Source organism: Canis lupus, chromosome 6 (genome assembly GCF_048164855.1).
Source record: "Canis lupus baileyi chromosome 6, mCanLup2.hap1, whole genome shotgun sequence".
Taxonomy (NCBI): domain Eukaryota; kingdom Metazoa; phylum Chordata; class Mammalia; order Carnivora; family Canidae; genus Canis; species Canis lupus.
This window is the reverse complement of record NC_132843.1, coordinates 42248053-42263699: the sequence shown is the minus strand read 5'-3', so window position 1 is coordinate 42263699 and position 15647 is coordinate 42248053. Positions and strand designations below refer to the sequence as shown.

At 41.2% G+C, this 15647-nt stretch overlaps 1 protein-coding gene across 21 annotated transcripts in view; it reads left to right on the top strand.

Moving 5' to 3' along the window:
- ENAH (ENAH actin regulator) overlaps nt 1-15647 on the top strand; it is a 145303-nt gene that overhangs the window by 118273 nt on the left and 11383 nt on the right. For 15 of the 21 annotated variants that reach the window (XM_072830159.1, XM_072830162.1, XM_072830163.1 and 12 more), the window contains 7 exons: nt 5831-6135; nt 7291-8082; nt 10080-10384; nt 11246-11379; nt 11580-11637; nt 12275-12323; nt 13907-13973. In XM_072830159.1, coding sequence (XP_072686260.1) covers nt 5831-6135; nt 7291-8082; nt 10080-10384; nt 11246-11379; nt 11580-11637; nt 12275-12323; nt 13907-13973 — 1710 coding nt within the window. The remainder of the gene's footprint in view (nt 1-5830; nt 6136-7290; nt 8083-10079; nt 10385-11245; nt 11380-11579; nt 11638-12274; nt 12324-13906; nt 13974-15647) is intronic. The other 6 variants (XM_072830172.1, XM_072830173.1, XM_072830174.1 and 3 more) reach the window with 2 other exon arrangements.

The following is a 15647-nucleotide window of genomic DNA, read 5'->3' as shown; positions in this document are numbered from 1 at the left end:
AGGAGGGTTTACAGTTCTGTTGGAGAGTTTGGGGTGGAGCAGGGATAGTATAGAGAAAAAAGGATCAAATGGGGAAAAAGGTTGTAATTTTTAACACCAGAGCAAGGAAGAATTGCTCTGAAAAGTAAATATGATCACCCATGAATAATATAAGTGAATGTTGATGTATCCCAAGTGGCAGTATGGTTTGGTTAGAAGAATGCGAAGGGAGAGGTTTTATGGGTTGGAGGGGTAGAAACTAGGTCCTTTGTGCAGTTGAACATCAGTAGAAACGTGTCACGCTGGAGGACTCAGTCACTCTGAACAAATCACTGTGTTTAGAAACACAAGGTCAGTACCAGATTGAAAGTAGTTGTTTCTGGAGAGTGAAATCAGGATTGGGAGGGTCCCTCCCTGGGGAAGGGATTCCTGTTTTGTTACAAGCTTTGTTGTACTGCTGGTTATACACTTTTAATTTGTTTACTTTAATAAGAGTGAGAGGAGTTGAAATTAACGTTTACCTCGGATATTAATTAGCCCCATACCTTTCCTGTCATCACGTGATGGTGCTATTGTTTAGTTTTCTGCACACTTTTGTTTCATTTGTTAATATCAGTTTTTGGTGTCTACTCATATTATTAATATTTGGCTTCTTTGACTATGGTGAAAAACATATTTAAGAAACATGAGTCAGTCCTGTGTTTAGTCTCAACATAGAACTTAATTTAGTTAATGTCTATAAATAGTTAGTAGATCAGCACCATTACTTGAAAGTTATAAAAGGGGACTGTAGTCCCAGTACCCAAGCAGCAGGGCAGCCATGAGGGTGTATAGCCCCCCAGTCAGCCTTCACAGGCAGGGTGGACCAAGAGTGGATCGCCTCCTCCTGTAAGTATGACCACCTCCCTGTCTCAGGAGTGCTATAACCTTAAACCTTAATTACTTTGTTTCATTTTGTCCACTTTTCATTTGTTTGCTAGTAAAGAAGTGAAAGACCCACATGATATGATCAGAATATATCCATACAGTTTTATTTTCTGTGAAATGTTAGGAATATTGTAGTGTTACTAAATGTTACCAACTCAGGTCCTGTCCTCTTCCCTGTCTGCTCTCCTCTACTTCCAATTGTGTCAAAATTTCAATCATTCTTTACCTACCTAACACTCTCCCACATAGGTAAGGCTGTATAAAATGTATTTTTAAACTTTATTTATATTTTGCTTGCTTTAAAAAAAAATCTTTGAGTTAACATAAACTAAATGTGTGCCTGAATATATTTAAGAAAAAGCCATTAACCTTATTGCTGGCCAGTGTTTTGGATATATCTTTATATTCGTGGCTAGCTCTTTTGAGGAAATAGGTATTTTGGTGGTGGGAGAGACTATTTCTGATGTTTTTAAAATGCTTTTGACTGTTATATCGGTCATTTGCTCTATAATTGTCTTTGAAAAATGTATTTTTTCAGAAATTTTCAAGTTAATGTAAAATGCACATCCTTAATTAAAACAGCCTGGGAGAAGTTTTGCATAGTTTCAGAATTCAAGCCCTTGTAATTTGAAAAAGTCTTCAGGTGGTTCTAACAGTAAAGAGTAGTTGTAGACACAACACCGCTCTGGGAAGAAGCATCATATGTGTTTCCTGAGTGTGAGTCGGCAGTGATATTTCTAAGAAAAGCAGGGTTTGCAAACTTGGAAACTGTCCCCTAAAAAGAAAATACAAATGTTCTCCTTTAGAGGTCAAAACATGAATGTCAGATTTATTTACTGTCCAGTTCAGGTGGGAATTATTCATGCTACTAAAGATCTGGGAAATATATTTAGACATGCATCTTTTTAGTGAGCAAGCTAAAACATTAGCCAAGGACTTTGACTACCACCTTTTTTCCCCCTTCAAATCAAGAAAATATACAATCAGCAGAATCTCTTGCAGCTTTGTGAAATGCCTGCTCCACTCACTATCCATGAACCTGGGGAATCTCTCTGGCATCATACTCCTCTCCTACATCAGTACATATTCTGGATCTTTTATAGACTGAAAACCCTAGAATAAATATTACGTTACGATATGTGGAATAATCTTTCTAAGTCAGAACTCCCTGGCTCTAAATAGCCATTATGCAGTAAGTTTTTGAGACCTGGCTTACTGCCTGTAACTTAAGCTTACTTTTTATGATAAAAGCGTTCGTTGTGTTGGGCAGCCTGGGTGGCTTGGCGGTTTAGCACCGCCTTCAGCCCAGGGCCTGATTCTAGAGATGGGGATCGAGTCCCACGTCAGGCTCCCTACATGGAGCCTGCTTCTCCCTCTGCCTGTGTCTCTGCCTCTCTCTCTTTCTCTGTGTCTCTCATGAATAAACAAATAAAATCTTAAAAACAAAACGAAACAAAACAAAAACATTGTGTTGCTTGAAGAAGTGGCTGTCAATGTGGAGGTAAAAACAACAACAAAACAAATCAAACCTAAGAACTTCAATATGAAAATGCAGTGTGGGGCACCTGGCTGGCTCAGTTGGAAGAGTGTGCGACTCTTGATCCTCAGTGTCATGAGCTCCAGCCCCATGTTGGGTGTAGAGTTGACTTAAAATAAAAGAAATGCAGTGTAGCTTTAGGATACTGTATGGTTTAACTGTATTAATAACATAAACTCTGAATATCGATTTCCCCAGGAATGTATATTCTCCTGTGTATGTGTATGTGTATGTGACCATGCTGGGAAAGGCTTAGGTGTGGTGAGGGAGCTGAAGGAGTCACCTGAGGTAGTGTCTGAAGTTAAAAAGAAATGTCTAAAAAGAGTTGATAGTAACTGGGAATGAGTGGGAAGGTTGGAGCAATGAACTGTTGGTTTTTGTTAATACGCTTTATGTACCTGTATTCTGTTGACAAGAATTAAATGAAAGAGGTGGTGTGGAAATGGAAAAGGCCTAGGAACTTGGGTCTTTCCATCCTAGATTTCTTGGTGAGCTACTATATTCTTTTCTTTTCTTTCTTTCTTTTTTTTTTTTTAATTTTATTTATTCATGAGAGATGCAGAGAGAGAGAGAAGCAGAGGCACAGGCAGAGGGAGAAGCAGGTTCCATGCAGGGAGCCTGACATGGGACTGGATCCCAGGTCTCCAGGATCAGGCCCTGGGCTGAAGGCGGCACTAAACCGCTGAGCCACCCGGGCTGCCCAAGCTACTATCTTCTGAAACTAAGTAGTTTCTCTTAGCTACTGTACACAGATGTGTTCTAATTAGAATAATATGGGTGTGTCTTTGCCTTTTGGACCCAATCGATCGCTTAGAATATCACATTATAGAGTGTGCTCCTATTTTTTTTTGACACACACTGTGTGTTTAATGGAAGTCCCAGCTGAGTTCATCTATTAGAGGTGATGAACTGACAAAAAGAACTGACTCTTCTCTATTTGGTTTCTTATTGAAAACATACTTGTGAATACCCCGAATTTCTTGCCTTCACCCCTGCAGCATATTGCTACTCCTCAAAAACTGTGTCAGCTAGTGCTTTGTCCAGATTCCCCAAGTTGATACTGCACCATAAAGATCTGGCTTAGGACTTTATAGCTGGTATCTCACACACAGCGACTGCTTGCCCTGAGTACTGTTGTAGGCCTTTTCTGTTTCCTTCGGACAGGTACTGTTAGGTATGGGGATAGGCCCAGAGAGGGACTTCGTGCTTTTCTGAGAGAAGTGGGATTGGTTCACTTGTCAGGTGAGCTTTTCCCTTTTTATAGTCAGTTTAGGAATCATGAAGGGGAGAGATTTCTGGGAAAATCTTTTAGTAGTTTATTGGTAGCGCTGGGAGGGACAAAGACTGGCACCCATGTTCTGTCATTTAACTCTGGCTCTACTGGGAACCCAGTGGTTTATTAGCCAATCTAAGAAAAGTCCTCACATGAGATTCCAAATTATAGCTCACATTTATTGAGCATTCTTATGCCCCAGGAATGTTTGAAAGAGCTTTTTAAGGCATCGCTTAATTTAATCTTACCCTCTGTGCTATGAGATATGTACAAGATGGGGCTATTTTTTATTTTAGGGAGAGGTAACTTTTATAGCAAGACTATTGTTTAGGTCCAGGTGAGAACTTAGAGACATTTGCTTGCTGTATTACATGTATGTGTGGAAGTTAAAAACAAACTGTATGTTTTAGAGCCATATACATTGGGCCTCTGTAGATTTTAATATAATCACAGTGATTACACAGCCACCATTTGAAGTCCTAGAGTGAAAGATTTTTTATGTAAATGCATAAATACTGAGACATTTCATATGTTCTTAGAGGAGATTAAAAAGACATGAATGTTTTTCTCATTGGTCTTCAAATTTAATGAAGTGTTAATAAGATTGAGAAGGATAGATCTTGCCAGAAGGGATGAATTTAAGAAAGTAATCCTAAAACTTACCTAAAAGAAGGTAAGTGAGAATCATCTAGAAAAACTCAAAAAGCAGAGGGATAAGGATAGATGCACCCTACCAGATACTTATTTCAGATGTCAAAGCATCAGTGTACTAGTGTCATACTAAACAAACAGATCCACCAACCAAAATATTCTGGAATTTCAGAAACAGTTAATACATGTAAAGGTGGCATCTAAATTAGGATGGTCAATGCTCTAAGTGGTGCTGTGATGTAGCTCAGTACTGCACATCCCATACCCAACATGAATTTTATGTCAGATCACATAAAGGAATGACACCACGAGACTTTCTATGTATAAGTTACAAGCCAGATGACAACTTTAACAAAGTTAAACACATTACAGTTTTAAACGAAACTTTAAAAATCAAAGGCATTTAAGAAGCCATAATAAAAGTTAAAAATACATATGACCAACATTTGTGACCAAGGGTTATTACCTTTAATAGAGAAAGGAGCTCTTCATGTGAGTATAGAATATGAATTCTCCCCGGAGTCAACCAGTCAGAGAGTGCATGTAGCCTTGTCTCATTGTGCTCTGAAAGGTCCAAGATGCAGGCTGGTTGTGGTAGCAAGCCTCTTAGCTGCGATTAAAAAGGGTGATCATGTTGGGTATTGGAGAAGAGGAAGGAAATTCTCATCTCCTGTTGGGAGCCCAGCCACCATTCCTGAACACAGTTTGGAGCCATGTATCCAAAATCTTAAGATACAGGTGCCTTTCCTCCTAGCAAATCTGCCAGTAACGATCCTTCAGAAACAGTAGAGATGGGGCTCAAAAATAAATGAAGCAGGGGTGCCTGGTCGGTTCATTTGGTTGAGCGTCTGCTTTTGGCTCAGGTCATGATCCTCAGGGTTCTGGGATCGAGGCCCATGTTGGTCTCCCTGCTCAGCGGGGAGTAGGCTTCTCTCTCCCTCTGCTCTTCCCCTCCTCACCTGTGTGAGGTTCACTATACCTTCTTGTCTTCCCCCCTCCTTGTGCTCCCATTCTTTCTCTCTCTCTCTCTAAAATAAAATAAGATAAAATAAAATAAAATAAAATAAAATAAAATAAATAAGCAGATTTTTGCCAAGCTGCTGCTGTGGCCAGCCATTGTGTTTTCTAAAATGATGACTGTTCCTTAGTAAACATTTGATTCAGTGGCATGGTCACTGCAGTTACTTGGAAAATTCATTTATTTGTAGCACCTCATTCATGAACAGTGCAGAATAAAATGAGATGATCATGCTAATGATCCAGCGAAGAGAAGTCCTTTTCATTTCCATGAAACTGGTAAGTGGTCCTGTCCTGTCTTTCCTCACTGGCAGCTGTTGATTGCAGGCTCCACTGTGTATCTGCATCAGAACTAAGGCACCCATAGGTTCATCTGAAGGAGTGGGTGTTTAGTGATGAGTGGCCATTGTTGCAGATTTCTGATCTTTTTAATGTTTGGTTTTCAGGCAGCTGCAAGAGCAACAACGACAAAAGGAGCTGGAGCGCGAGCGTGTGGAGCGCGAGCGGGTGGAGCGGGTGGAGCGTGAGCGCCTGGAGCAGGAGCAGCTGGAGCGTGAGCGCGAGCGGGAGCAGCGTGAGCGTGAGCGGCAGGACCGGCTGGAGCGAGAGCGCCTGGAGCGGCTGGACCGAGAGCGGGAGCAGCGTGAGAGGCAGGAGCAACGGGAGCGAGAGCAGCGCGAGAGGCAGGAGCAGCTTGAGCGCGAGCAGCTGGAATGGGAGCGGGAGCGTGAGCGCAGGCTGTCAGCCGCTGGTAAGGAGTGCGTGCCTTGCTCTCCTGCCCCGTGCCTGGGTGGGTGCCTGGGTGTCGGGTGCAGGGCCTGGGTTGTCGGAGCTCGCACAGGAGGGGCTCGGGGGCAGGCAGAACAGTCGGACAGGGCAAAACGTGCAGCACTTGCTGCTTTACCACTTTCTTAGTCCTCTCTCTATTGCATTTATTGCTTGGAGATTTGGGAAAGCTTTTGAAAAATGTGTAGTCTGGCTTTCAAACTCTTCTGAGGCCCTGTAAATTGGCTATAAAGTACAAGTGTTTCTTTATGAGAAATTTTTATATTGGGTGAATGTATTTCCCTTTGGGGTTTCTTAAACTGTCCTGAAGCCTATAGGATTCAAGAAATTTGCTTGAGCGTACTCTAGAGTTGTCAAAGGAGGAAAATACCCTCTCTAAAACTGACTAGTAGTTTATGTATGTTCTAGTATTGCAAAAAATTGGTGAAAATTTCTAAGTTGGATGGAATTTATCGAAAGACATAAGGGTTAAGAAAAAACTGAAAGTTTGAAACATTCATTAAAATGGACATTTATTGTAATAGGATTTAAGAATGATTTTTCTATTCCATAAGGCCTATGTCAAAGGTCTCAACGTGGGTCTCAGTGTGGTTGATTGGTTTGTTTGTGATAATTTGTTCTTAACTGCCTAATTATTTTCTGGGGGTATAGCCAATAGGACAACACTTATCCACAAATAAGCATTGAATAGGGGGCTCCTAGCCCTTTATAAAACTTTTTGCCAGTTTCACCGTTTGTTGTTTCTAAAAGACAAGCAGACGGATTCTTCTGTTTGTGGTCGTAGTCCTATAATTTTAATGTCCTTCTAGTGGGCTAGATAATGAGAAGTAAGATATGGTCTTTTTCTTACAAAGGAGAAGTTCAGCAATTTAACTTATCAGTATACTTATCTGATAAAAAGAAAATTGATCTCTTCCTCCTCTGGGTCTCAGAATGCACGTATAGGGTAATGCGGTGCTTGGGTGAGGTCCGTTTCTGCACACGTGCTTAGTTGTTGGGTACTAACTGTGGTCTACATTTGTACATTTTGTCTGAATGCTGGTTTTGTGGCTTTACTAGCTCCCTTTTTCTCTCTCCTTTTTTATCCTGTCCTTGCTGCCGCTTCCCACCTTCTGTGCAGCACCGTCCGACAGCTCCCCGTATAGCGCGCCACTTCCTGAGTATGCCAGTTGCCAGCCTCCTTCGGCACCTCCTCCATCCTATGCTAAAGTCATCTCAGCTCCAGTGTCAGAGGCCACTCCTGACTATGCTGTAGTGACCGCTTTGCCACCTACTTCCACACCCCCTACACCACCACTGCGACACTCAGCGACACGTTTTGCAGCATCTGTAGGTTCAGCCTTCCACCCTGTTCTTCCCCATTATGCTACAGTTCCTCGTCCTCTGAACAAAAACTCTCGGCCTTCTTCTCCTGTGAACACACCCTCTTCTCAGCCTCCAGCTACGAAGCCCTGTGCCTGGTCTACTTCCACTGTTTCGCCCCTCCCTCCATCTCCTCCAGTAATGATTAGCAGCCCCCCAGGCAAAGCGACTGGTCCGAGGCCTGTCCTCCCTGTTTGTGTTTCTTCTCCTGTGCCCCCAATGCCTCCATCACCAACAGCACCCAATGGGCCGCTTGACTCTGTCACATGTCCAGTGTCTCCACCGCCTACCTCAGGGCCAGCAGTGCCGCCGCCGCCGCCTCCACTGCCTTCCCTCGCACCGCGCTCACACTGTGGATCTCAAGCCTCTCCTCCTCCAAGCACCCCTATTGCCTCAACTCCCTCATCCAAGCCTAGTGTTCTCCCTTCTCCCTCTGCAGCTGCCCCTGCCTCTGCGGAGACTCCTCTAAACTCTGTGCTGGGGGACTCCTCTGCTTCTGAGCCAGGCTTGCAGGCAGCCTCTCAGCCGGCCGAGACTCCAGCCCAACAGGGTAAGGCTTCCGTTGTTGCTGCTAACAACGCATCCTGGAAACATGGTGTATCAGCAGCTGTTACTGCCTAGAAACATGGGGAGGGTGGTTTTGATAGGTGAACAGCCCTATGTCACTGTGCCCCAACTTACTGTAATTTAAACAAGTAGAAGGCTCTTTCTGCTGGATTAATTGCAGTTGGAAGATCAAGATGAGGAGTTTCCACATTAATTTGGATTTTGGTGTCTTTCACAGTATTGTAGCTGGAGGGGTGTTCCAGTATTTGAGGGCCTCCACAACACATTCCTTTTTAGTCCCACTAGGAAAACATTACTTGACACATTTTATCGACACAATAAATATATGACCTAACTTGTCTTCCTTTAATTGGTGGGAAATTTAGAGATGATACTTGGTGCCCAACTGAAGTCATTAGATGTGTCATCCTAGAGTCTCCTGGAACAGTTCTGATCTTGGGCCCTATTTCATTTTGGCCTCTCCTGTATTGGGCTTCTTACATTAGGCTAGATGTACCCCAAATCGTCAGGAGCAGCCTGACTTTGCCTCAGGAGTTGGGAGTATGGCAGGCTTGACGTATGCCCCAGTGGATTCCATGCTCCAGAATTACAAGAATTAGTGGTCTGAAGGGATAGTTGAAAGAAAATAAGCATCTTCTACAGTTATCCCTCCCACCACCCTCCTCTTGTCCAGACCTTGCCGTCATGGTAATAGAGGAAGAGAGAATGTAATCTTCTAAGTATGGATTATTTGTAAGTAGAGAAGGACCTGGTTGCATCAGTAAGTAAGATGATGCTTGGCAATCCTTTTTTTCAAAGATAGGGTTTAGCAAGTATTACAGGAAGGAATATGACAACAAATATGTATGTAGAAAGAAACAGTGTTGTAGCCTAGATTTTAAATTACCCCATTTAAAAAAATCTTTGTTCTTAAGTAATAAGACTCATTGTTGCGTATATATTTTTCTTGTTGACTCATCGAATTTGCTTAAAAACTCAGAATTCTAGTACATGCAGACTCATATCACGTGACAGTAATGCCAGACAAGAAGGTATAGTGAACCTGACACAGGTGACTCATCTGCTGTACCCTTACAGCCAACAGCCCGAGGAGGAGAGGCAGTCCATTGCTCTGTGTTCTCCCGAGAGCTGTTGGTATTTTCAGTTACAAAAAATAACCACCCAGTGTGCAAGTAGCATTTTATTTGTCCTAAAATCAACCTTTAAGTCTTCAAGAAGGGAGAGTGCCTCCTAGTTCAGTCTTCTGATGTTGAATAAGTTCTTGTTTACTCTCCTTTGTGATTTTACAAGATTGGAGGCATTTCTCTCTTACCCCTGTTATCTAGACTAAAAGATATACTTCAGAGTCTGTATCACTTAATAGTTTCTAGTAGTTACTTGGAAGTTATAGTTTGTTCTAATAAATTCCTTCACTTTAGTGATTCTGTACACATTGGATTTAAGGGGGGAACACTTTTAAGACCCTGAACTGGGAACCTGCCCCTCCCTCATGTCCTCAGTCCAGCTACTTTGGCCACCTGTCACCACGTAAATATGGGTCTTCACTATTGTAGACTTGTCTGTCTCAACCTTTATGGGTTCACACAGACTCTTTGGGGCCTGGTACTTCCACCGGTACTAACTGCAGTCATACACATGGCTCCTTCCTTCAGGGATGGTGCCTCTGTCACAGATTTCGTAAGCACTTACTTTGTGTGTTTCCCACATCCCCATGGTCCCAAGAGAAGTAATTAGATGACTGTCACAGAGTTCTGTTAATAAAGCTCTGGCATTAAAGTAGAACATTATATACTTTGGCATTGATTTTAGCATCTTTTTTAACCCTGATCTAGATTTAAACATTATGCTAGATGGAACTCACTTATAGGTAGTAGATGTTAGAAGCAGTTAGTTTTAGCATGGCATCCTGCAGCCCTTTCCACAGGATCGTATCCTGAGGCTCTGTTGTTGACCATCTTATTTAACATCTCTCTCTCTCAGGCATTGTCTTGGGACCACCTGCACCTCCACCTCCCCCTCCGCTCCCCCCAGGTCCTGCTCTGGCTCCAGCAGCGCTGCCCCCCCACCCAGGGCCTCCACCACCCCCTCCGCTCCCTGCTTCAGGACCTCCACCACCACCCCCTCCACCCCCTCTTCCTAATCAAGCCCCCCCACCTCCCCCTCCGCCTCCCGCTCCCCCCCTCCCTGCATCTGGATTTTTTGCGGCATCCGCGTCCGAAGACAATCGCCCTTTGACTGGACTTGCGGCTGCCATCGCCGGAGCGAAACTGAGGAAAGTGTCCCGGGTAAATGCGCCTCCATGTCTCTGTGCTTTCTGCTTGTGCCAATTCTCAGGAACTGGGGCAGCAGATTTACTGTCTTCTCATTTCATGAACCCTTGTTATTCACTTCATTGATTAAAAAAATTGAGATAATTTATACATACAGGAAAGTTATGAGAATACAGTTTCTGTAAACCCCACCACCCAGACTCACCACTTAACATTTTACTGCTTGCTTATTATTCTCTGTGTGGGTGTGTTTCCTTCTGCGGGACACATACTCACCCTTTCTGTCTGAATTGAGAGTTAAGTCAGACACACCAGGCCCCTGTTTCCGTAAACACTGGAGCATGTGGTTCATAGGAACAGGGACAGTCACCTGTGTGCCCACTGTAGAATAATAAAGATCAGGAAGTTTAAATGACAGACTGTTCTAATCTACAAATCTATTCAAATTTCATCTATTGTCCAATAATGTCCTTTATGACACATTGCTCAGCACATTTATCTGTGATGGCCTAAATTTGCTGCAATCTGGTTGACTTTGGTGAAACCTGCAAAACTGACTTTGTAGCTCATCTTTCAGTTTGGTTTCCCTGATAGTTTCCTCAAGATTAGATTTGGATTATGCATTTTGGAGCAGGATACACATTTTTTTTGCCATCAGATCTGTCCTTCTCCATGTATCAAACAGGGAGACATGTGATGATGTTTTATCCCATTGTTGTTGATGATAACTTGGATGTAACTTCCACTGATGAATGTAGAATTCGTGCCATTCATTCCATTGGTTCTTTAAAAAGATTTAAAAAATAATATTTAGATATTTGTATTGAAATTAATATAATAAACACAGGAGTTTATTATCTGTCTTTTCTCATTAAGATGGAGGATGCCTCTTTCCCAGGCGGAGGTGTGAACCCAGCCTCATCTAAGTCAGACACAGGTCGTGGGAATGGACCCCTTCCTTTAGGAGGCAGTGGACTAATGGAAGAAATGAGTGCCCTGCTGGCCAGGAGGTGAGTGAGAAACTGTATGAAATGTTCGGAATTGTTGAAGAGGAAATGTTTCATTTCATTTCAAATGAAATGTTGAAGAGGATTGGGTTCATTTTATTCAGATACTATTTAACTAGATGCAGTTCTTCCCTTATCAGAGTAGTGTTTATACTAAGAGAGTTAGATGAATTTTTAAAAAATCTGGTTTACCTTCTTTCTAGGAGAAGAATTGCTGAAAAGGGATCAACAATAGAAACAGAACAAAAAGAGGACAAAAACGTAAGTTCATAAAGAGAATCTCCCACATCTGAAAATGGGAAAGCCAGGCGTAGCTCATTCAGGACATGATGTCAAAGATTAGCTGGAACTTATAAATTACTTATTTCAGCTCTTCACATATTAAAAATGGCTTATTTGAGCGTGATGGATCAATTTTTAATAGCATTCTTGCGTGGCGGGTTGGGCATATGGATTTGTTGGGGAAATGCTCAGTCAGACCTGTTGAGTGAATGCTGTACCTTCACTAGATTTTCTGAATCTCTTAGGGGGTCAGTTGCCTTGCATTGAAAATGAAGGAATTAGAGACTAAACCAGGGGTTTTAAAATGTTTCCCAAGGAGCCCCAGGTCAGCTGCGCTTTATCTGCTCCACATGCTAGTGCTTGACAAGCAGTCTCCTTGCTCCCTGCTGCATTTGGGCTTCAGTGCCCGTCCTCCCACCTGCCTCTGACATCTGGCTCAGTAGCAGTGGCCAGTGCCACTCAGGGAGGTTGCACAAGGATAGGGACTGTGGGGGATAGGAGGAAAGTCTAGGGAAAGGCTGATGAAGGACACAGTAGGAAATGGAGCAGGAGTATTGGAAATGAAGAGTGTAAGCCGTTGAGTCTGTGTGATTAATGAGTGTTTCTATATATTTAGGAAGATTCAGAGCCCATAATTTCTAAGGCCTCATCGACAAGTACACCCGGTAAGTTAAGGAGGAGATCTATTTTAACCTTTATGAACCGTCTTGAAATACTAATACTTCTCAACTAAAACTGCCCCATTTACCCATGTTGGGACCAAGTGCCTGCCTGGTGATGAAAATGTTGAAGTTTTTTGTTTACGCTTGAAAGCAGTGACTTGCTTTTCTTCTGCCCTTATGATACTAGGAGATCCATTAAAACCCAAAGTTTTTTTCCGACGATTTCCATGTGTACTGTTGTTGATAATTTGAGGTTATTCACTAGAGCACAGAGACATACATTATCAAATGAAAGGAAAGTACTTTTAATCATGGATTTTTAAAGGTGATGATTAGGTGAGCGTGTAGTTAGCACCGATGTCCACTTCAAAACATTTTCTCACATGGAGAGCATTTTAACCATGCATTTGGGTAATACTGATAATCAGGAAAATAAAGCTTCTAATTTGTAAGGAAAAAAGTCTCATAATAGCTTTGGGGAAGGTTGTTGAATTCAGCGCAGTTTCTGATGTTGACTCTATGTTGCAAGTATATTCCATAGAATATGAGCAACTACCTCTTACTGGAGGCACCTGATAAGCGCTGTGTCCATGACAAGGATTTGAGGTGCTTATGTTTTACACGCCATTTCCTTGTATTTGACTGAAGAGAAGAGCTAGACTACTTATCTCTTCAGCTTTTTATCTCATTTGGAATAAAGTGATATGAGTAAATTTGGTCATTTCGATGGATTAATATCTAGAATGGCCCATGAGAAGTATTTATAGAGAAATGTCCACATTAATACCTACACATGTTGATTAGCAGCGACCTCTAGAATTCCACTATTTAGAAATTCTAAAAAATTTGTTTTTGTGATTGTAATCCATTTGCCAAGAAAAACTCACATTCTCATTATTGAATGGTGACTATTCAATATTTTGATTATTGTGGTTAAAATTATTGTGACTTTGTGAATTGTTTTTCCTCTAAATAGACCTTAGACCGGATTGTTGATTTACTCTGATGAAAAATTCTCTGATTCATGAACTGCTTACTATAATAGTTTTGTCTTTCTTCCAGAAGCCAAAATTAATATATATGCTGTTACTAAGAACACAGGTAGTGTAGAACTCCATTGTAAATTAAGGTCACCATTCAGAAGTTAAAGAGCTGATTCCTCCCTCTCTCCCAAGAGGGGTTAGCCATATTTTTATACAGATTTGCTCATAATTTCACTCGTGTACTCCCTGAAGCTAATCTGGACCCCAAGCTGAGAACTTATCTAATACGGAGCCCTGCTTCTTTAGAGAGACCATGTACCTCCTGGTTTGTGGGCTTCTAGTGTCTTAGGCTTCGCCATCTGTGACTTTCCCAGGGTGGCTTGTCACATTCGCTTATTAATTTCTTTTCACTTTAAGGTCTGAGAGTTGTACAAATTAGAATCCTTATAGATTTTAATTAAAGTTCAGAATTGAAATAAATTTTTCATCTGTATTACTACATAAACGTGTATAATGTTACTTAGTATTTTGTCATTTGTTTTATAATAAATAAGTCTGGGAGTACATAGAATATTTCATAACTTATGTTCCCTATTTTTAAAGAACCAACAAGAAAACCTTGGGAAAGAACAAATACAATGAATGGCAGCAAGTCACCTGTTATCTCCAGGTATGTGTGTCTAAATCTTACTACACGTGTATCTAAAAAGAAATGAACAACTACATTTTCATCATAGAAAAACTTAAATGGTAAACTTGAAATTGTACAAAGGAGCAGATAAAACCTGTAATCCTACTATTCAGTGACTGGAAACCACTGAGCACCATTGTATTTTCCCTAGTGATTGTCTGAATTCCAACAGATGCTGTTTACCAGGTTGTCTAAAGTTTTAAGATAGCTTTCATTCCTCCCAATTTTTTTTATTTTGAAAAACTCAAAACTGTAGAAAAGTTGAGAGAATAGTAGGCAAATACCCCTATATGCTTATCACCCAGATTCTCCAGTTACGAGTTTTGCCACACTGGCTTGAGCTCTTCTTACCTGTACTTCTATACATGTTCCTCTGGAGAGTTGGAAAGAACAAATATGTGCTCCTTTATCCTGAATCCTTCAGCATTTTCTCTAAGACCTGAGATGTCTTCTTGTGTAACCCCAGTACCATTATCACTCAAAAAATTTAAGGTTGAACAATATTTTATAATATATTCACATTTCTCTCATCTCAGTGACATCCTTCATTTTGTAAATGTAATTTTTAAAAGAAATTTATAAAAGCAGCTGGAGAAAAATTCCTGCACTGTTTAAGAGAGAGCAAAATAAAGCCTGAAGTTTGGAATTGGTGAAGTAGGAAGATTGATTTCTCTCTCAGTTGACACTTCTAGTTTTAATAAACTTAGAAAAGATAGTGTCCAGAAACAAGATTAGTTAATTTCTATTTCTACCAGTGGCCATGAGGGCATGGTCTTAGCAAATTTAGCATTTCTTACCTAGGCATATTTTATTGCCATAACTAAATTTGTATCTCAGGTCTTGAATATAGATGAAACTTTTTCCTGATTTATGAGGCAGCTTAGAGGGCTTACATTTTTTTCAGAAAAAAAGTACTGTGTCTAGAGACTAAAAAGGTTTTGGCCTTTTATTTCTGAGCTGTTTGCCTTATTTTTGCCTACCTTAAAAGCAAATTTGACTCTGATAATAGAAAACTAATAAAGAAAAATACAAGGACAGACCTCACATTGTCACAGGTCTGTTCCTGTTAGCCTAAATCTAAATTTGGATTTGTTTTTATGTGGTTCTGTGTGCTTGACAGGAAAGATTTGGTGATGACAATTAAAGTTCCTCAAAGAAACAGCCTTTTCGACTATATGGAAGCTTTTAGTTTCTCAGTGGCTAAAAGATGAATGTATTTGATTTTGGAAGAAAATGCAGGAATTGCTTTTGGTGGACATGTTTTCGATAGAGTAGAAAAATTACACATTAATGTTTATCAGATACCTGATTGATGTGGCCTTCCAGTGCATCTCAAGTAGTTTTTACAGAATTTCTCCACTCGCACATTTTGAAGCCTGACTTATCAAGTGCATATCAGAGCACAGAAGTGTGATGCTCCATGTGTCTTTTGAAGCCATAAAGTGACAGGGAAGAATCTTTCTCTTGTGTCTACTCTTCATTCCTACCTTCCTGATAATGGGTTCCCTGAAGCTAACCCTAAGTCCATGGAGGGATGTGAAGGAGCTTCTCCAAGTGGAGTAAGTTCCTTACTGTGTTTGGGTTCGTTTAAAAAATACTCTTTGAAAGATTTTTCAGACTTCTAAAGGAAGTTTAATAAGTGTTCTGAAAATC